The 21,678-nt window shown below is 42.7% G+C and overlaps 1 protein-coding gene across 4 annotated transcripts; it reads left to right on the top strand.

Annotated features, from left to right (window-relative positions):
- The first annotated feature begins 15,521 nt into the window (after window positions 1-15,521).
- Window positions 15,522-21,092, top strand: LOC307005881 (uncharacterized protein). 4 transcript variants are annotated; one of them, XM_079626385.1, is made up of 13 exons: window positions 15,522-15,860; window positions 16,327-16,373; window positions 16,480-16,556; window positions 16,826-17,032; window positions 17,116-17,237; window positions 17,336-17,605; window positions 17,804-18,033; window positions 18,505-18,821; window positions 18,989-19,260; window positions 19,504-19,660; window positions 19,857-20,067; window positions 20,299-20,421; window positions 20,510-21,092. In XM_079626385.1, exons 3-13 carry the CDS (start codon window positions 16,482-16,484, stop codon window positions 21,064-21,066), a joined length of 2,541 nt encoding a protein of 846 aa, XP_079482511.1. In that variant the 5' UTR covers window positions 15,522-15,860; window positions 16,327-16,373; window positions 16,480-16,481; the 3' UTR covers window positions 21,067-21,092. The 4 variants fall into 4 exon arrangements, with proteins under 4 accessions (XP_079482511.1, XP_079482512.1, XP_079482513.1 ...); XM_079626386.1 differs by having other exon boundaries at window positions 20,299-20,382; XM_079626387.1 differs by having other exon boundaries at window positions 20,299-20,382; window positions 20,519-21,092.
- The last annotated feature ends 586 nt before the right edge of the window (window positions 21,093-21,678 follow it).

A 21,678-nucleotide genomic window follows, 5' to 3' on the forward strand; every position in this document is an offset into this window, starting at 1 on the left:
TGATAAGTTGTATTTGTCAAATAGCATATAAGTTATTCATAGTTATAGAGATTCTTCTTACAGTAACTTTGGTAACAGGGTTGATGAATATAGTCAATGCTACAGTTTGTGTAAAAACTATTTACACAATTTAGACAATTCTCTTGTTTTCCCATCATGCAGTAGAAAGAGCCCAGATGATGTCACTTCCTGAGTGTCACAGTTTTAAGAAATGCTCTGTTTTTGAAAGGAGGAAAATCATGTCAGGAGTAACAGTGTTGAGTGAAACATGTAGGTTAATTTAAATACAAATTGTTAATTAAAAACTAGTTCAATCTGCGGCCACTCTACACTTTGAGCATGTGAAGTTTCTACGGTCGTGAAATGACGTCACATTCTGTGGCAGCTTTTTTACACACATTAATTCAACATATGTGACCCTGGACCACAAAACCAGTCTTAGCATGGGTATATTTGTGGCAATAGCCAACAAAACATTATGGGTCAAAATGATAGATTTTTATTTTATGCCAAAAATCATTAGGATATTGTCAGGCTTCAGCCAGTGCGTCCGCGCTATTAAAAACTATTTACATCATTCAAAAGATATAAGACTCAAGTTTCAGTATTTGACCACTATTGTATTCTGAGAAACTTATAGTGACAGTTATGTCTTAATTTGTGTCAGGATTTATGTAATGAAAAAAATGAGTCGATACCTTTAATATGAATTATGAGCATCAGACGCGTCCATTCAGAAAAAAACTCCCGTGCTGTTGTCATGAGAACGCTTGACAAAACAACGTCCCTCAGGGCTTTTGGCTCAAAAATGTGCAGATTTGGAGAAATATTGATAGATTCTCATAGGTTTACACCAGAGTTCTATAGACAGGAATAATATTTATTGAATTTATACCCAAATTAGTCGATGTAATAATTGGTATATGTTGTAATGTAATGTAATAAGTCGATGTAAAGGATACTCTGATTGTTTTGCTTTCTGTGGAATTCTGTCATTTGTAAAGTTGTTATTTATTTATTTACAAATGGAGATATTTATTAACTTATAAAGAAACGTTTGATTAGCCTAATAGTGTAATGCCCCTTTAAGAGAGGAGTGTGCTGTGAATCATGTGACCGGTAATCATGTGACCGGTTTACTCTGTGAAAAGGAAGTGTGATTCAGTTAGTTGGCAATGACTTTCAACCCGGTGTGCAGCCACTTGGTAAGCTCTCTTAATTTAGAAATGTTTTCATGTCTGCCTTTTATCGTATGCTTTGTTGTTTGCCTTTGCCATGCTATATTGTTGTAACTGTGTTTGTTTGTTGCATGCTAAAGTTACCGCTATGCTCCAAAGGTATAAGTTTGACGAGGTTGTGTAGCTGTGGGATATAAGGCTTACATTGGGTTTTAGTAGAACTTAAGTATGGTGCAAAATGTTTGAAGTGTGTATATAAAAATGATTAAATTATTATTATTTTATAGTATATTGATATTATTATATATTTGGTATTTTGATTAATGATATTTATTGTTGCTGATTGTTATTGGGATATTGAGGTAATGAACTTGGGATGTTTATAGTATGCATATGAAATTTGAAACGTTACATTTCCTATTTGTCTTTCAGGTTTATTACCTGGTTATCCTCTGTGAACCAAAAAAGAAAAATAAACAAATAAATGTGGAATACCTGAGTAATATCCTTTGTACACTGGGTTGCCCTTTCCGTGGGAAGAAAAACGGAACAGTAATAAACCAACGGTTCCTGAGAGCATTAAGCCTGTGAAGCCAAGTCTGCCACTGCCCTACCAGCATTGACCAGTGAAGGAGCACAAAGAGAAGAGGAATAGGCCGAATAGACCCCTCTGTGAAACAGCGCCTTGGTCAGTGCAAGTAAAGGAAGATGGATTCGGCAGAACTAGTGGCCCTAAAAGGTAAGCGCTCAACTGCACAGTCCTCTTTCAGCAAGAGAGCCAAAAAGCTGTCCCTCACTTTGGACCTCCTAGAAAAAAGGATGCTTATTGATGAGATCAGAATACTTGGTGTGGACTTTGGAAGGCTGCACGACACTGGACTCGAATATGTTGACGCTCTAGGAGAAGTGGAAAGTGAGGAAGAAAAAGCAGGTAAAGAAGTGGCTCTTGTAGAGGAGAAAATGACGACGTGCCTTGCCACCTATACAGAAATGCTTCGGCTCGCTAAAGAGATGTTATGGTCCAAATTCGCCTATGTTGACCTTAAATTGTATGCTGACGGTGCAGAGGAGAAATGTACTGAAGTGGAGAACACTGATGTGAAGGAGTTGTCAGAGGGTGACTTTCAAGTCCTGAGAGAGGGCCTGGTGGAGAGAATCAAAATGCTTGAGCAGAAGGTGCTTGAATGGGAAGGTTCTGTCCCTGAAGCCAAGACAACAGTGTATAAACAGCAGCTATACAAGCTGGTCAACAGAATGCATGACTGGGTACGAAGTTGGCAAAAGTTGAAGCGGACAGAAAAGGTCGACGGGGGAGAAGAATCGGGTACCGACGAAGAGCATAGCGAGTCCGGAGAGGGACCCACTAGAGCTGGCATGCAGCCTCAAATCCCCATTGTTACACCTACACCCGGTACTGAAGCATCTGCAGTTCCATCACCACCACAAGGCATCCCTGGCGTGAATCCTGGGGCGTACGGCTTCAGACCGCAGATCAGTCTTGAAAGAACCCGCCTGCCCACGTTCTCGGGAGATATGACCGACTACTATCGGTGGAAGGCTGAGTGGGAAGAGCTGGAAAAGCTGGGAAACCCACAGAGGACGGCTGGTGTTACAAGGTTCCACCTCCTGGCAAGTCTCAGCGACAGGGTGAAGAAAGACTTAGTTCTGTCCAGCTGTGCATCGGCGGATGAAATGTTCAGGCGCCTCGACAACCGGTTCGGGAATAAGGCAAAAATCGTCCTGAAGATATCCGAGGAGGTTCAGGGCCTTCCTTCCGTAAAGGGAGACAACCCTAGAAAAGCAATTGAGCTTATCCAAGCAGTGGAGCGGGCCCTTAGTAACCTTGTGATCCTGGGAGAAGAAGAGGTTATAAAGAACCGTTGGGTAGCACAGTCCCTTGAAAGCAAGCTACCAAGCTCTCTGAAGGAGAAATGGATTTCGCACAAGACTGAGCCTATGAATGGGTTTACTCCAAATAACCACTTCGACTGCTTACTGCGCTTCCTGAAGAAGCAGGAGGCAATCCTGGAGGAGCTGGATCAGCTGGAGCCAGGCCCTAGAGAAGGAAGCTTCTCAGTGAAAGGCCCTGGAGACAAGCCAGATAGAGGAGTGAGGAAAGCGTTCTCCAAAGCTACCTCAGGCCGAAGAGAGTCTCAGTCACAGCTACGCTTGGGCTTGTGCACTGCTTGTGCAGATGAGACGCATGGTGGCAGGCTGTTTGCCTGCAAAGCCTTCAGGGAGATGGATCTCCAGAGGAGGAAAGCCCATCTAAAGACCCATGGGGTATGTAATCGGTGCCTGTGCTTCCACCTAAAGGATGGCCGTTGCAACCCGAAGTTTCTCTGCAGTAAAATGGACTGCCGCAAAGAAGAGTCTCACCACTATCTGCTCTGCTCCAAGTCCATCGTTCAAGAGAAAGATGCTGGCAGCGAGGTGGAAGGTACCAAAAGAGGGGAGAGAAAAGGCCTTGGGCTGACCAGTAGGCAAGAAGAGCTCCTGGCGAAAGTCACTCCGGAATTAAGAGCAGAATTCAGGAAGGCATTTTCCAACAAAGCCTCAACTACGATCTGCACTGCTGGAGGTGGAGCAAAAGAGTACCCAGTTATAATGATGTTACTAGAGGTAACTACTAACTCAGGCCAGCTGATAGGCACTCTTATTGACCTTGCCTCTGACACCAACTATATAACAAACGACGCTGCCCAGCGCCTTGGACTGATTGGTGAGCACATCAAGTTAATTGTCAATGGAATAGGAGGGATGAGAACGTCAGTCACAACCAAGAGGTACTCCCTGCGACTAAGAGTGAAGACCATCAAGGGGACAATAATGGAACACAAACTGCTCTGCTACGGCCTGGAGAGTATTGCGGAGATAAGTCAGTCTGTCACTCCACAACAGCTACAAAAGATCTTTCCTGACATCGCTGCAGAAGAGCTGGTCCGCCCTGAGAACATTGATCTTCTAATCAGCCACAGGGAAGGTCGTCTAGTTCCACAGCCATTCAAGTTGGAGGGAGATCTAGTACTTTGGGACGGCCCATTGGGCAAAACTGTTGGCGGTACTCACCCCGATCTCTTTGAGGTGGTCGACCTAACTCTGCACCAGTCTGAAACTCACTTTGCAAGATCAATGAGGACATCCTCAATGGAGTACAAGGAGGTCCTTATGGACACCAAAGACCTGAGTAAGGAGCCAACAAGGATGGAAGTGACCCTTAGCAGCACCACTGTCACGAATAAGGAGGTGATTGATTGGTTCAAGTGGGATAGTATTGGGGCAGCGTGTGACCCGAAATGTGGGAGCTGTAAGTGCAGCAAGTGCCCTCCAGGAGGCAAAGAGATGACCCTTGGAGAAGAAAGGGACTTAGAAAAGATAAAGGACTGCCTCTCTTATGTGTTAGCGGATAAACACAGCGAAGCCCCACACTGGGATGCGGCCTACCCATGGAAGGTAAGCCCAGCGATTCTGCCAGATAACCGCCGAGCAGTGGAAGCAACTTTTAAGAACACCGAGGTTCGGCTGGCACGAGAACCTGCCTGGAAAGAGGCATATGGAGAGCAGATACGTGAGATGATATCAAGAGGAGCAGCCATCAAGCTCACAAAGGAACAGATCAAGAGCTGGAACGGCCCAATCTGGTACATCAGCCATCTGGTGGCCCCGAATCCTCATTCTAGCTCAACGCCAGTAAGGATAGTCTGGAACAGTAGTCAGGAGTTCAAAGGGTTTAGCCTGAACAACCTCTTGCACAAAGGCCCTGATGTCCTCAACCCAATCCGAGGTGTCCTGCTTAGATTCAGGAGCAGACTGTATGCTGCTCTTGGCGATGTGAAGAAAATGTATAATTCAGTGTGGCTAAAGGATGAGGAGGTCCACCTCCATCGATTCCTCTGGAGGGATAACCCCGAAGATGAAATCTGTGTGTTTGCTGTCGTTAGAGTTAACATCGGCGACAAGCCTGCTGGATGCATTGCTCAGGTTGCCATGAGAGAAACGGCAAATCTGCCTCAGTTCACATCCATGATTGAAGAGCGCCGGATCCTGACAGAAGACTGCTATGTGGACGACATCTTGACGTCGCATGATAATCTCCAAACTCTGATTAGAATGACTGAAGGAGTGGAAGAGATCCTAAAAGCAGGTGGCTTCTCCCTCAAGCCCTGGGTCCTGACAGGCCAAAGTGGGAGGAGTGAAGAACCCACTGACCTCAGCAACGTAAGGTCAACAGAGCCCAAGATCCTGATACTTCCCAACCAGATGCGGGACGAAGAGAACAAGGCATTGGGATTGGGATATGAGCCCAAATCTGACAAAATCCGTGTGCTGACGTCAGTAAACTTCTCCAGGAGGCGAGGAAAGATGAGGACTGGTCTGGATCTACGAGAGGATGAGATCAGAGGCAGTACCCCCGACCCTCTCACCCGACGCATGCTACTGAGTCAGATCGCAGGGTTCTATGACCCCATTGGCCTGGCCTCACCTGCCAAGCAACGAGGAGTGATGCTCATAAGAGAGTCCTTTCAGGAAGCAAGAAGAAACCGTCCCTCCAAGGATACCTGGGACGATCCTCTTTCGCCACGTCTTCGAGAGGCTGCGATAAAGCTCTTTGAGCAATATGTGAGGCTTGGCCAACTCAGATTCGACAGGAGTCTCACACCCCTGGGAGCCATAGGGCGCCCAATGGGGATCACGTTTTCCGATGGGAGTGAAGCTTCCTACGGAGCCGTTCTTTACCTGCGGTGGGAGACACAAGATGGATTCGTAGTCAAGCTGGTTGAGTCTAAGGCCAAGCTCAGCCCTCTAGACCAGAAAGGTGATGTTATTAAAGCAGAGCTGTGTGGGGCCGTCTTTGCATCCCGCCTGAAGACATACTTTGAGAAGCACTGCTACATCAAGGTCGATCGGTGGATCCATTTTGTCGATAGCCAGACAATCCTAGGAGCCATCCAGAAGGATAGCTATGGCTATCAGACATTTTTTGCAAACCGGATTGGAGAAATCCAAAAGGCCGGATCAATAGATAGCTGGAGGTGGGTTGAAGGAAGACAGAACATCGCCGACCTTATCACAAGGGGGGCATCCCCTGAAGAGCTTGCTGAAGGATCAGTCTGGCAGGAAGGCCCAGAATTCTTGAAGTTGCTTGAATCAGATTGGCCTGTGAAAACTGCCAGAGAGATAAACCCCTCTGTTGATGAAGAGATTGGGGGACTTCGGAGGAAGGCATTCTCTGCACTGGTCACAGCTAGAGCCCAGCCCAGGAAATGGTCAAGCCCAACCAGTGTTGCACTTGTGCGCCTTGTGGATCCCCAAAGGTTCAGTTCGCTTGCACGGTTGTGCGGGACTATTGCCTGGATGAGACAAGCTGTAGAAATCTGGCTAGGCAAAAGCCAGGCCCCAGTTTGGTCAAAGTGGGAGGCAAGACCATATCTGTCTGTGGAAAAAAGAACAACAGCTTTCAAAGATCTAGCGCTCGAAGCTCAAGATGGTGTCGAATTCCGAGACACAACCCTGGATTGCCTGGTTGTTCAGAGGGAGGAAAAGACAGGACTCTTGCTCTGCGGAGGGAGAATCCAACGCTGGAATGAGGATGGAGTGGCAGTACCGCTAATCCCATGCCAGTCGTGGCTCGCAACTCTACTAGCCAGGGAGGCACATGAAGAAAATCATGAAGGTGTTGCCTCTACCCTTCTACGGACAAGAAGGAAAGCCTGGATCATGCAGGGACGAAGAACAGTCAAGAAGGTGCTAAATAACTGTGTCACCTGCAGAAAGCAAAGAGCCAAGATGTGTCAGCAAGTAATGAGTGAGCTCCCTCAAGAGCGTACCAGAAGAGCAAGCCCATTTGAGTTTACAACCCTCGACCTTTTTGGTCCCTTCGAGGTGAAAGACGCTGTTAAAAGAAGGACAAGTAAGAAGGTTTGGGGCATTGTTTTCTGTTGTATGGCCTCGAGAGCCGTTCATGCGGACCTCACCGATGACCAGTCTGCAGAAGGCTTCCTCCAAGCATACTCCCGCTTTGTTGCCCTGAGGGGGCATCCAAGGAAACTATGGTCTGACAGAGGCACCAACTTTGTTGGCGCCAAGTCTGCTCTGTGTGAGCTGCATAAACATCTGGCTTGCCTGCAGGTTACATCCATAGAATATTTAGCCGCTAAGAACGGGACTGAGTGGAAATGGAATTTTCACCCTGCAGATGCACCCCACAGGAATGGAGCTGCGGAGGCTGCTGTAAAGCTTTTGAAGAGGGCGCTCATGAGCCTCGGGGGAGCAACAGGGTCTCTCACATGGGGAGAGCTCCAAACTCTGTTCTATCAGGCAGCCAACTTGACGAACGAACGCCCTATCAACGCCAGAGCTCAAGTACAGGAAGACTTGGTCGAGTACTTAACACCGAACTCCCTCATTTTGGGTCGAGCATCGCTTGGAGGAGACACCAGCGGGCTTGACCTAGAGACCCATTCCTGGCGCCGTCTAAGGGCTATTCAAATCGGAGTAGACCAGTTTTGGGCAAAATGGAGGGAACTAGCTGGCCCAAATCTGTTCGTTCGACATAAATGGCACCGGATGGAGAGGAACGTCAAAGTCGGTGATCTCGTCTGGATTGCTGACCCAAATCCTTTGAGAGGTCAGTTTCGTCTGGGCCGGATTCTGACAGTTTATCCTGACAGTAAAGGAATTGTCAGGGACGCTGACATCGCAACATGTGCAGGCCTTCCTGTTTCCCTGGTGGGTGGCCGGAAGAAGAGTTCTTCACTGCCCATGACAGTTATAAGAAGAGACGTGAGAAGACTGGTGGTTTTTCTCCCGGTGGAGGACGATACTTATTCCACCCCAGTCACCATGACACCCGCCTCTTCCTAAATCCCTGTCCCCCTGTCACCGCCCTTACCCTTGTTGGCTGGTTGGTGCAAGCCTAGCGCTGCCTCCATGCCCATCACATTGCACATATATGAAGAAGTAAGAGCATGCACATCCCATACCTCGCATACCCTGGCAGTACACCACACACCTGCCCAAGGGATGTGATAGACTTGTACATTGGACTAAGCTGCTCCTCCATCGGTCATGCCTTCATAAGACATTTACACATAGATATTGTGCAAATCTAAAGGGCTGTGTTAAAAAAAAAAAAAAAAATAAATAAATAAATAAAGAGGGCGTCACTAAGAGGGTGATTTTAGTAAGTTCCCTGGATCATAAGATCAGGAACTTAAGTGGGAGGTGTTTTGCTTTCTGTGGAATTCTGTCATTTGTAAAGTTGTTATTTATTTATTTACAAATGGAGATATTTATTAACTTATAAAGAAACGTTTGATTAGCCTAATAGTGTAATGCCCCTTTAAGAGAGGAGTGTGCTGTGAATCATGTGACCGGTAATCATGTGACCGGTTTACTCTGTGAAAAGGAAGTGTGATTCAGTTAGTTGGCAATGACTTTCAACCCGGTGTGCAGCCACTTGGTAAGCTCTCTTAATTTAGAAATGTTTTCATGTCTGCCTTTTATCGTATGCTTTGTTGTTTGCCTTTGCCATGCTATATTGTTGTAACTGTGTTTGTTTGTTGCATGCTAAAGTTACCGCTATGCTCCAAAGGTATAAGTTTGACGAGGTTGTGTAGCTGTGGGATATAAGGCTTACATTGGGTTTTAGTAGAACTTAAGTATGGTGCAAAATGTTTGAAGTGTGTATATAAAAATGATTAAATTATTATTATTTTATAGTATATTGATATTATTATATATTTGGTATTTTGATTAATGATATTTATTGTTGCTGATTGTTATTGGGATATTGAGGTAATGAACTTGGGATGTTTATAGTATGCATATGAAATTTGAAACGTTACATTTCCTATTTGTCTTTCAGGTTTATTACCTGGTTATCCTCTGTGAACCAAAAAAGAAAAATAAACAAATAAATGTGGAATACCTGAGTAATATCCTTTGTACACTGGGTTGCCCTTTCCGTGGGAAGAAAAACGGAACACTGATGTACTGTGTTTTCAATCCATACAGCAGCCTGAGGGCGCCCTATGCACAGTATTGTCCATATATGGTACACACGAAGAAGTCATAACCATGTGACATTCCAGGACATCCCTGACATAAACAAATTTAGCAAACTGACATCGAATCAATGTGGAAACAACGTTTCTCGTGACATTGAAACAACATCGTTTTGCTCATCGAATTAACGTTGAATCAACGTCAGACACGCCATTCAACCGCATTTCAATGTTGAATCGATGTTTTATTTTCGGTGTAATAACGTTCTGAAGTTGATTCAACGTTGAAATTTGATTGATGATTGATACTAAGCTTTACAACTAAAAATCAACGTTGAATCGACATCGGTCTGCTATCTGGGAAGCTTTCAGAGATCTCTGTAACATGCAGATAAAAGATGTTTTGAAGACAATAAACATGATTGCAATGATATTTGATTTACCTGTGTTCTTCGAGCCATGTCAGGTATTTTTATAATAATAGATTATAATATTAGATTATATGTATAATGTAATGCTAATCGACTTTATCATTGTGCAGAATACTACTGTATAAAATAATATATTTTCTGTCTGATTTTTTTTTATCTAAAGCCAAATCAGATCACATAAGGTTATTTAAAACACTCGACTTGCGCTATAAAGTAAGTTTGGAGCACAAACATGGTTTTAATCTCATAAATTGTGTATTGATGGTGTGCTAAGCTAACATGCTAGCTAGCTCAGGTGCACCTGCCATCTAGCTGTTATAGGAATGCTTACTGAAATGTTTCTTTATTCAAGAAAGGCATTTGATACAGTTTCAAATGTGAAGTGAGAACTTTGAGAAATGAGGGATTGAAACAGCGTGAATAGCCAGTCGTTAGTAATTATAATGCAGACAAAGGAAAAGCATATTTATGGCCATAAGTAGGCTGGAGAGGTGTGAATGTGTGCAGGAGAGATTGACACTGAATGGGGCTCGTTTGCACCACAAAACAATAGAGACAATAGACTGAATAGATGCTTGTATATGACAATAAACACCAGTTTGCATTTTAGAGTCTACTCAAAATAAAGTCATATTACATGATCTTGAAAAACATTTAACTAATCACAGAGTTTTAGACTTATAATCTTCAGATTTTAAATATAACATGGTCAGACATGTGGCTTTAGCTGGAGTGCATTTCTAGATTGACACAGTGCCAACTTAAAGGGCACCTAAAAATGTTCCTAATGTTGTTGTGGGAGTCCCCAACAACAGTTTTACATGCATGCAATGACAAAAAACACTTTTGTTGTTGTATAATATGCAATTATTTTTACCTGATTTGCTCACCGACTCCCAAATGATTCGTTCAACGACTCATTTTTCAAACCCCTCCTCTGCGCGACGCTAATCTGCGTTGATTGGTCAGATGACCCAGCAGTGTTTTCAGAGATAATACTTATTGTTTAACACGGAGTACAATGATGCTTTTATCAATTAAATCGTGTTATAATAATGATTATAGTCCACTGCTTTGTAGTTTGTAGTAAAAAACTAAAAATAAGATAAAGAGTTTAATGTTATGTTAGTGAGCATAGCCCAGAGTTCATATTGTAAAAGCACAATCAGTCTTTGTTTGCGTTAGCCCGATGCATAAACATAACGTTTTTACAAAAAAAAAAAAATGCAGGTACGTTACTACGAGGTATTACTCTATTCTTTAGACAACTCCGAAAACAACGACAAACACTTCACATATCTCAATACAATTGCCATTGAAGACCTAGAAGCTAAACGGTGCTTACACAACAAACAAAATAATTATTAAGCATGCTACATAAAACATAAATGCAACAATTATTAATAACACTTACAGGTTGTGATACGGAGGAGGAAGCTGATGCAAATACACTTGGAACTGAACCTTCCTTCAATATCACCCGGCTCGCGAATCCAAGTTTGATTGCATTTAAAAAGCAATCGTCTTCAAAATGGCGCGAACAAAGCACAAGGCTCGGACTATACTTCTGTGGTATAGTGAATTGTAGCCACTTAGTCTTCAAATGCTCCTCCTTGGGCAGATGGAAAAAGTTGGCTTTTGAGCCGCACTTCAGAACACAGCGTCTCGTCGCCATGATGTTTTCCCTGGCTGGCCTTGGAGCGCAATAAGTGGGCGTATCGTATTCAAATAACTTGACAAGTTGACGTCATCTAGTCAGAGAAAAAGCTTCGGTCTTCTAACGATTCATAAAAATGACTCAAGAGTCGACTCTCACTTTTGAAAGACAATAACTTAATATACGGTGCACTTTCATATTTCAAACTTTGCAGGATGTTTTTGTTCACTTAGATCTATGTTACACACTACATGAAAGGTACATTTCAAAATTCCATAATAGGTGCCCTTTAAGCAATTAGTTGACTAATCTCACGTTTATATTAATTTCTGCTTAAATACTGAGTGTATGAAGGAATATAGCCTATTCCACACTCAAGCGCAAAGCACCGGCCAAAGCAGGCTAATGATAATATGTCTGAAAAAATAACGAGGCATTTTTATTGTTTATTAATAAAAAAAATATATATTTCTAAATCAGTGTCGGCTGCAAACACATCTATATACATCTCCGCTGTAAGTGGATGCGTCTTTAGAGAGAAATGCACCTTTCATACGGATTATTATTACAGCCTAATCAGCCGGTATTTGTTTTCGATTAAATTTTTTTCGTTTAAAAGTGGACATTTCGAGATTTATATAGAAATATTCATCATGTTCTTGAGGCTATACACTGTATTTCAGTTCATTTTTGAGACGCGCTCCAGTTCACGCCACGGAGACCATGAAAACGCGCCTTGTTTGTTTTATATTATTTTACAAAAGGACAACGTTTTCTTGTTATTGTGAGTTTGCGACTGATGCATTATTCTTTTATGTATGACAAGAATAGATTGAGTATTTAAAGTTGTTTCCACTGTTGATAGGAAAATGAAAGTGTTCGCGCCGACGTCTGTCATGCATTGCGCGCTCCACACTCCGCAAACACTTGGATATGCACCTATACTAGCGAACATTTATCTTGGTTAAAGTTAGAGAGAGCTAGACGGATAAGTCCTTTTCATGTTTAACAAATCAAATCATGCATTTTGCACCAGTTTGAAAAAGGTAAACGCATAATGAGAGAGCGGCCCCACTGAGGGGGATGCAGAGATTTTTCTGCGTCTTTATATTAACATTTCTGATTGTTTAAATGATCAGCCCTTGGGGGCCTTACAATGCGGTGCCCCAGGGAATTGCCTGGCTTGCCTGCCCTATTGCGGCGCCTTAGACTATGTGCATGATGCTGTATTATTCTACTTGATAAACGTATTGCAGCGAGATTATTCGTGCAATAGAACTAGAACAGCTACGCGTGACTGTTATTCATGCGCAATTGAGCATCCACATCAAAGAGCAGGGCCTCGCATTTCAAGTTCGCACAGGGCCTCGCACCCCACCTGCGACGGCACTGCTCTGAAGCCAGATGTTAAAGATGTTTTTAGTTTTTATCATTTTATCAGCAACGTTTAAATTATGTCTGGTAACTGGATTTTTAGTGATATGAATACCTAGATATTTTACACTGCTTTTAACTGGGATACCTTCCAATGATGTCTCATCTATATCATTAATTGAGATAATTTCACATTTCGAAATATTGAGTTTTAGACCCGAGGCATATGAAAATTGATCCACCAATTCCAGAGCATTAGGTAACTGTTTTTTATCCTCCAAGAATAGTGTGGTGTCGTCCGCTAGCTGTGCAATTTTAAACTCCCTATCAAATATAGAAATTCCTACCAAACTCTCATTTTGGTTAATTCTTAGACAAAGTAATTCTGTGGCTAAAAGATATAAAAACGGGGAGATTGGACAGCCCTGTGATGTCAAACCTTTTGGACATATCAAAGTTGACGATCACTGAGCTGTTGATATCTCTATAAAACATGGTTACAATATCAATGAATGATTTACCAAATCCAAATAATTCTAGAGTGCGGAAAATAAATTTGTGTTCTACAGAATCAAAAGTTTTGTGAAAGTCAAGAAAGAGTATGAGACAATCTGAATTAATTAGATTAGAATAATCCAGCACATCTAATACTAACCTTATATTATTAGATATGTGACGGCCTTTCATGAATCCCGACTGAGATTCTGAAATCATGTGATCTAGACCAGTACTTATCTTTTAGCATAAACAGAGGCTAATCTTTAATAATCTAATGTTAACAAAGTAATAGGCCGCCAGTTGTCAATCAATAAAGGATCCTTGCTTGACTTGGGTATAAGCGATATAACTCCCTGTTTCATTTATGCATTTGGCAGACATTTTACATTTATGCATTTGGCAGATGCTTTTATCCAAAGCGACTTACATTGCATTATCCTATACATTTATACATAGGTAGGCTATGTGCAATCCCCTGGGATCGAACCCACAAACTTGCGTTGTTAACGCAATGCTCTTACCACTGAGCTACAGGAAAGCCTGTTTCAAAATAGCGGTCATCTCTCCCTGACTAATGCATTCCTTATACATATGAAATAAAGGCAATTTAATAAGCTCCCAAAAGTGGAGATAGAATTCCACTGAAAGCCCGTCAATACCAGGGGATTTACCTTTTTTCATTGAATGGAGAGCTTGCTAAATTTCATCTATTGACAGCATCAAAAATTTGACTATATTTACGATTAATAATGGTAATATGGTGTTTAATTATATCAATAAAATTTTCACATAAGTCATAGTTAAATTTAGAGGAATAAAGATTGCAATACAAATTGGTAACAAATTCTGATATTTCTTTTGGGTCTTTAGAGGTAACTCCATCGATGTGGTGCTGAAAGAGCTTTCCTCTGACCGTTTCTCTTTTCCAGGGGAAAAAAATAGCTAGAATTCTTCTCCCCCTCCTCAAGCTATTTTGCCTGAGACCTTATATATGCACCTTTGCTTTGGCCAACTCTAAAGCCTTGTTTATACTCGACGCGTCCCCACGAGCGCGAAGGTGCGCGCGGCAAAAATGACGTCATTGCGGTGTGGGAGGTCGCGCGCGTTGGGTGCGCAAAGGCCCATTTCGCCTGGCGGTGTGCACGGCAGATATTAGGCTTGTTTGAGATGCGCCTTGCCTCGCCTGAATTGTATGCGAGAGTAGCCGGCTGCAGTGAGGGGAGGAGTGAAAAAAGCGCAGGCAAGCCGGACAGTTCTCTCTTCTCACAGTGGATCTGACCGTGGATCTGACAGCTGTGAGATCAAAGATGGATATCGCGGGATTCACGGAATTCACGCTCGTGCACAGTGTTGGTAATAAATTGGATGTAATTTAAGTTCTGTTGCTTTTATATGAAAATAAATATAATGAACAAGACACCCAAAGCACTTATTCAATCCCACTCCAAATAGGCTACGTGTTTATCAATCATTTGTTTCTTTACTACAGACGTGTTTTTATATATGGCCTAGGCTATATATATATATATATATATATATATATATATATTATTTTTTTTTTTATATAAAAATGACATAATCACATAATCCATAGAGATCGCACTGTCAGAGAGTTTGGGAATACTCACACATAATTTATACGCATAAAAACACGAAATCAGAGTTTTAAATTCAAACATTTAAAAAAAGAACAATACATCACGGTTGTTTAAACCAATGAGCATTAAGCTGTGTCATCAGCAAGTCGTTTCCCATCATGCTTTTGAACCGCGCAGTCGGTGGAGAGCAACTGCGCTCGACTGCAGAATCCGACAGGTGTGCCTTGCGCTCGCGAGAGATTTTTGACATACGTCAGCATGACATCAGAGCCAGGCGGAACGCAGTCGGACACATTTCTAACCGGCATGCATCTCGCGGTGATCGGCTCTGCGCAGATTTTGCTCATCTCAAACAAGCCTTTTGTAACAGCGCGCGCGGCTCTGCATCCGAAGATGAACGACTTTGAGCCGAATCTGGCCGAGCACGACCTTCTCACCACACCAGCACCCAGTTTGCGCGTCTAAATTAGTTGCTTACATTAAAAAAAATGAGCATACAATAGCATAAAAAGCCTTTTTAATGAACATAAAGGTCCATGTTTAATACACGAAAGTTAAAGAAATGTTTAGCGAAATTATATATTTTTTTAAGAGATCGTTAATTTAGTTGTATACATGCATGTATTCCCATATAGGCTAGCCTACAAATATTTTGTTCTAATGGCACACGTAATAATCTGGGTTTTACACGATTATTTTTGTATTGGTGGTGGTATACTAAAATAAACATTGTCACGTGCTTATATCTTTCTTCTTCTCACCGATTCCTGATGTTTTAGAGGGCAATTATTCGAGTCGCCCCCTGTCGTTTCAAAGAATAGTACAACGGCGAGCGCGTCAAGTATAAACGCCTCGACCGTTTGGAGAGGTGCGCGCGCAGTCAGCGGAGACTCCCGCTTGTGCGGACGCGTCGAGTATAAACAAGGCTTACGTAAGCTCTGTGCGGGGAGCGATATTTTTTTTCCCAGGATGGTAGGGGAAGGTCCCGCCCTTTTCGCCTCTGATTGGCTGGAAGGGCTGTCCTCCGATTGGTTATTTGATTTGGCCGTGAAACATCATCTCACGTTCATGCCAAACTGTCAACTAGTCTGTTTTGATTGTCTTTACCGCCAACAGAGGTGAATTATGCTAGTAAACAGTGTGATAAGTGCGTGCCGTCAGATTTATATTACAAGTTCACATTTTCATAGCCTGTTTAAATCGTGTTTAGATTAGTCCTAAATGTTTGAGCGAGTTTTGTGATGATGAGAGATACTGAGAGAGAGGTGGTGCAGAGGTGTGTGTGTGTGTGTGTGTGAGTGAGAGAGAGAGAGAGAGAGAGAGAGAGAGAGAGAGAGAGAGAGAGAGAGAGAGAGAGAGAGAGAGAGAGAGAGAGAGAAAGAGATGTTGTATCTAGGTGAGGCAAACACTGAGGGTAAATCGACTGTAGGCCTACAGTAACTTAACTGTTAGGCTATCCACACACACAGAAATGTGGTGGTTAAGGGCCACTGTGTCATGCCAATGTGCTTATTCATCCCATCTTCTTCTATAGCTAGCAGTTTTGTGTCATGCTAATGTGCTGATTCGTCCCATCTTCTATAGAAACAATCTCTTTCCGAAACCCTGAAGCCAATATTAGCCATTTCAAGGTAAGGAATACACAATATTAGTGTATCAACATTAACTGTATGTTAAACATTACTAGTAATTATTGTGTGTGTGTGTGTGTGTGTGTGTGTGTGTGTGTGTGTGTAGCCATGAAAGTTAAGTGTCGCTGGTGTCATATTTGTGCAAAGGAGAACTTGGAGAACATCATACCGGATCATCTTGAGGTTAGGATTAGGTATAACTCAGAGGACAGGGAGCACAGCTCCAGTAATAAATGGTTTTGGAGCAGGTATCTAGAGGTATTGAATTTGAATGGTTAAGGTTAGGCTTACAGTAAGGGTTTGTTGTTCATTGTGTTAATAGGTTCTAATCTCAACAAATTATCTGTGACCTACTTATTTCTACTACAATGCAAGTATAGAGATAATTGTAAGTGTGCCTTTTTAAATAATATGGTTGATTTACTAACACTATATTTCATTTATTTAAACAGCAACTTATGCCTGAGGGGCACTGCCATTTTATTTGCACCTACACACCATTGGAGATGGGTTTTACAGCCTGTATAAAACTTCAACTTGCCACCAGAGAGGAGGTAGAGGCCTGGTTGGAGGACTTTCAACAGTCCTCAAGAGTGACCTTGAGAGTGGACAAAACCTATCCTATTACCGAGGATACGGTTCGGCGAAACAGCTACCGAGTAAGATGTACAATAGGCATGTTTTTTCTTTTTGTAATTGTTTAAATAGTCAGAGCTTCAATGAAGCATTTCTATGTTCAAAGGTTGACATGAAATGCCAGCACAATACAGGGAAGACGGGCTCCTCAAAAAAAAACACACACTGTCCTGCTATGCTCTACCTTGTGCTGAAAAAGCACAGGCATAGCCAGAACAGGAAGTCCAGGTAGGCTATTACACGTAACAGAACAATAATTTAGAGAATAACATTACATACTGTTTAATCCAGGTTGCATGCTCATGTTTCCTTTTCATATTTTATAGATCTAGTGATACTCATATTCAGGAGGGTTTATTGTTGCATGTGACCATCAAACATCACCACAATCACCGCATTGGCTGTTCCGAGGCCTTACAGCATCGGGATGTGTCCAGAGAGACCGTGGAGAAGCTGGAGAAACTTTTTCAGAGTGGGCACTCACCCTCCTCAGCCCTAAACACCCTGAAATATGACCTCCAGGAGGAGCAGAGTGATTCATACGTGTATGCCTCTGCAGATAGGTCCATTTGTCCTGATGTCCAATTCTGCTACCGGTCAGTGTCTTATTTGCTTATTCAAAAACAAAGATCTGGTGAATAGCAGTGGTACACAGTGGTAGGAAATGTAGTCATATCGATTTTGAGCACACGTGCAGCTATAACCATAACACATTGACAGTTGAGGAGCTGTTAAATAAGGCTTTGCTATACTCTGTCCCCACTAGAAATGTTTGTTATTTATTGCCTCTACAGATTATACTACTCCATTTTTAAGCGGGAGTATGGAGCTTCATCTGGGGATGCCATGCTTGAAAACCTCCAGGAACGTCTGGAGGTTTACAACAAGGAACAGTGTGAAACATGTGGGCGGATGGAGTCCACCACTGACGGACAAACAGTCATCGCATTGTGCACTCCAGTCATGAAGAGGATACACAGACTGGAGAGACACAGTGGAGAAATGCTTTTTATGGATTCATCAGGTGTGTCCTGAAGGCAACACTGGTAGCAGGGTTATGTTTTATGTATGTTTTTGTCTGTTTCATGTTGAGATAACCTCTCTTGTGTTACTAGTTAAGTAAGGGTTAATGCCCTTCGAGGTGTCCATTGTCAGGTATTAATGGATGACGGCGAGGCGTGAACCGGTTGCCTCCGCCGAAGTCCATTAATACCTGACAATGGACAACTCGAAGGGCATTAACCCGCTTATACCATGTTCACTTGCCAAATAACACATTTTAAAAATATTAGTTTATATTTTAATTAGTTTTACAATCGAAATCTAAAGTTACAAATTACAAACAATAACTTGGTTTCCTTGGTTACGCCTGACGGTTTATTTATTTGTCCTCTATCACTTTTTAACGGACACCCTGCAGCCAATCAGAACCGAGTATTCACCCAAAAACTTTTAAAACTTGTATAGCTAAATAACATTTGTTCATTTCTGTCAGGAAACTGCGACCGAATGAATAGCCGAATATTCCTCCTGCTAACCCATTCGGCAGCAGGTGGGTTGCCACTGGGAGTCATAGTCACAACATCTGAGTCCCAAAACACCATTGCAGCGGGACTCAAGTTGCTGCAGTCTATACTACCAGGGGATGCTTTTTATGGAAGAGGAGTGCTAGGGCCAAAAGTAGTCATGACCGATGACTGCAAAGCCCTGCGACAGGCACTGCAGAATGTGTTTCCGCAGACCACTTCCCTCCTTTGTGTCTTTCACGTGCTCCAGGCCATGTGGAGATGGCTCTGGGACAGTCACCATGGGGTTTGTCAGAGAAATTCATATTGTTTTATTATATTTAGTCAGTTTAAATTTTAACATTGGTTTAAAATCCCCAACTGTTCTCTCGGCAAATATCTTAGCTTGAATGTGTTAAATAAACCGTCTTACTGGTATGTATGAAGACACTTGATCTAATATTTTCATCACAGGTGCCGAAGGGGGACCGGCAGTGGCTGCTGGATATCTTCAAAAAAATGGTGTATGCCATGTCACCAGAGGAGCTGGAGGCCTCCTACCACCAGGCTCTCCAGGACCCAGCGGTGCTGAAGCACCAACAGTACCGGGACCATTTGACGGCAGTGTTTGCCCAACGCAAGGACTGGGCTATCTGTCTACGCACGGGCCTTCCAACGCGGGGCAATGACACAAATAATTTTGTTGAAAGTGCCATGAGGGTCTTGAAAGACAGCATCTTCCACAGGTAGGAATAAAAATTTATAAGCTTTAAAACTTTATTGAAGGTGACACACACACACCATTACTTGCAACAGGGCCGTTGAATGCTTGAATCTGATTGGTTGACGAAACGTTCTAAGGTGTGCATTATTTTCAATGGAAGCATGGTGAATGCTTTTTATCTTTTCATTTTTCGTGATTCAGATTTTCTTCTGTCGATACAAGTCAAATTCCGAAACCATTCTGTTCTCTATTGCCTTCCCTACAGGTTGAAGGCGTACAATATCACTCAACTGGTCGACTTCATTTGCACCAGACTGGAGGCATACTACATCAGGCGACTCCTCGATGTAGCAAACGGAAGGACTGTGAAGCGGAAGTTCAAGTTCAACAGACAGTTGTTCAGTCCTGACAGAATAGTCAAGGTGTGTGTTCATTTTACTACCAATGAGTATAGTGAGTTTTTGAAGGGGTTTTGTAACGCAATGAAGGGATCGTATTTCAGTTTCTCAATACCCTCCATTGTTTCTAGCTTTCGTTAATGTCTTAGCATTTTGTGATTTACAAAAATACCTTTTTCTAATATTATTTTCAACATCTATCTCTTTTTTCATATTCTAGCAAGATGAAACAAACTACACTGTTCCCAGTGAACAAGGAGGCGTTTATCTGGTGAACATTTCCATGGGCATGTGCACCTGCCCAGCTGGCACCAATGGGGCGTTTTGCAAACACCAACACTCTGTAATGCAGGCCTTCAAGCTGCAGGGAGGCCACCATATTCCAGTGACATCCTTCACGGCAAAGAAGTCCTTCTATGAGATGGCCACAGGTATTAGATTGCTTGTTCTGAAAGGTAATTAGCTTGTTTGTTGCAGCTTACTTGTAGAGGGGCAACTGTAGCTCAGTTGGTAGGTTATTCTGTACCTGAAGGGTCAGCAGTTCAAATCTCAACTTCTCCTGTGTGTGACTGTGCATGTAAAACACCACACCAGTGCACTTGATTTATGATGCTGCGTATAATCATGGCTCTTTGTATCTCCTATCTTGTCTGTCCAAAAAGAAAAGCTTGACGTACCAGACAGCTGGTTTATGGGCTTGCAGTTTGAGATGGAGAAAGACTGCCCAACAGTTCCACTCATTGCAAGTGAGTACTTTTCAGCAGGCCGACTAATTGAACAGAACAGTGGGCCATATGTTGTAGTATTTTACGTCTTTATCCTTTTCCAATCACATGCCAGGATCTGAAATTAACATGTGTTTCTGTGAAATAGGCACCCAAGGCACCCAAGAAATAGGCACCCAAGCTGGAACATCCACTCCCACCCAAGGCACCCAAGCTGGAACACCACAAGACGTCTCTGGAACTGAAGCGTCATCTCAACGTGAGCATCTCAAAGGTCGTCTCAGATCAATGTTTAATGACCTTGTGGACAAGCTACAAAATGATGAGACCTTCCAAGCCCCAATACAATCCCTTGTCTCATCCTACGCGTCCATACTTACTGACAGCGGCCTGATTTCAGCATTGTCTACCTTTGGGAAGATGAGGAGTGCTACTGCAAGAAACATCAGAATGCAGGCAAGAAAGGGTCTGCAAATGAGCACACAAATAGGCGTGCAACCTACAGCTGTTGCCCGTCGTAAGACTCCGCTGGGGGGCAGACGGGCGCTCATCAATGGTAGACCTCCAAAAAGAGCCCGGAGGGAACACAACTATGGGAAGGTAAAAGAGGGGAGTGGTGCACTGCCAAGAAGACTGGCACCACATTCCCTTGCCCAGTGTGTCTCTACTTCTGTGTCCTTAGGTAGCCAACACAGCAAGAAATAAACGTTAATAAATAAAGTCACTCTGACGCACACACACACACACACACAATTACAATAACATAATAAGACAATAATTACTAGTATGTTTAACATGCACTAATATTGTCTATTACTAGCACTTAGGTTCACAATAAATAAAATCTGTCATATTTGAATCATACTGTGGTGTGGTGTCTTTACTACAATTGGCTGACTGCGGCTTCATTCATCTGTGATAGCCTATTAAAAATGTTCATGCCTGTGACTTTACTTTTAGTCTAGATGGGATGTACCCAAAAAGTGAAAGTGAGGAGCATTTATGGGTACAAGTCGGGAACCGGCCTAGCTTACATATTTGAAGGGTGCTGAAAACAAAAAAACTGGTACCCAAGCGAAATTGTGAGTTTTTTACCTTCTAATTTGCATATCAAAATGGCCGCCAAATTGCCTATCTTGCTCAAGGGGGTAATCCATCCGCCGGAAACTGAAGCCTCCGCGGGCGCCGCCATTGTAGCAGAACTTCACCTGCTGTTAGCATTCCATTGACTCCCATTCATTTTTGCGTCACTTTGACAGCGAATAACTTTACATCTGAGGCGTCCAAAGACTCCATTTGTCCATTATTTATTTCTAA

The sequence above is a fragment of the Phoxinus phoxinus genome, assembly GCF_949152265.1.
Source record: "Phoxinus phoxinus genome assembly, chromosome: 1".
In the NCBI taxonomy this organism is placed as follows: Eukaryota; Metazoa; Chordata; class Actinopteri; order Cypriniformes; family Leuciscidae; genus Phoxinus; species Phoxinus phoxinus.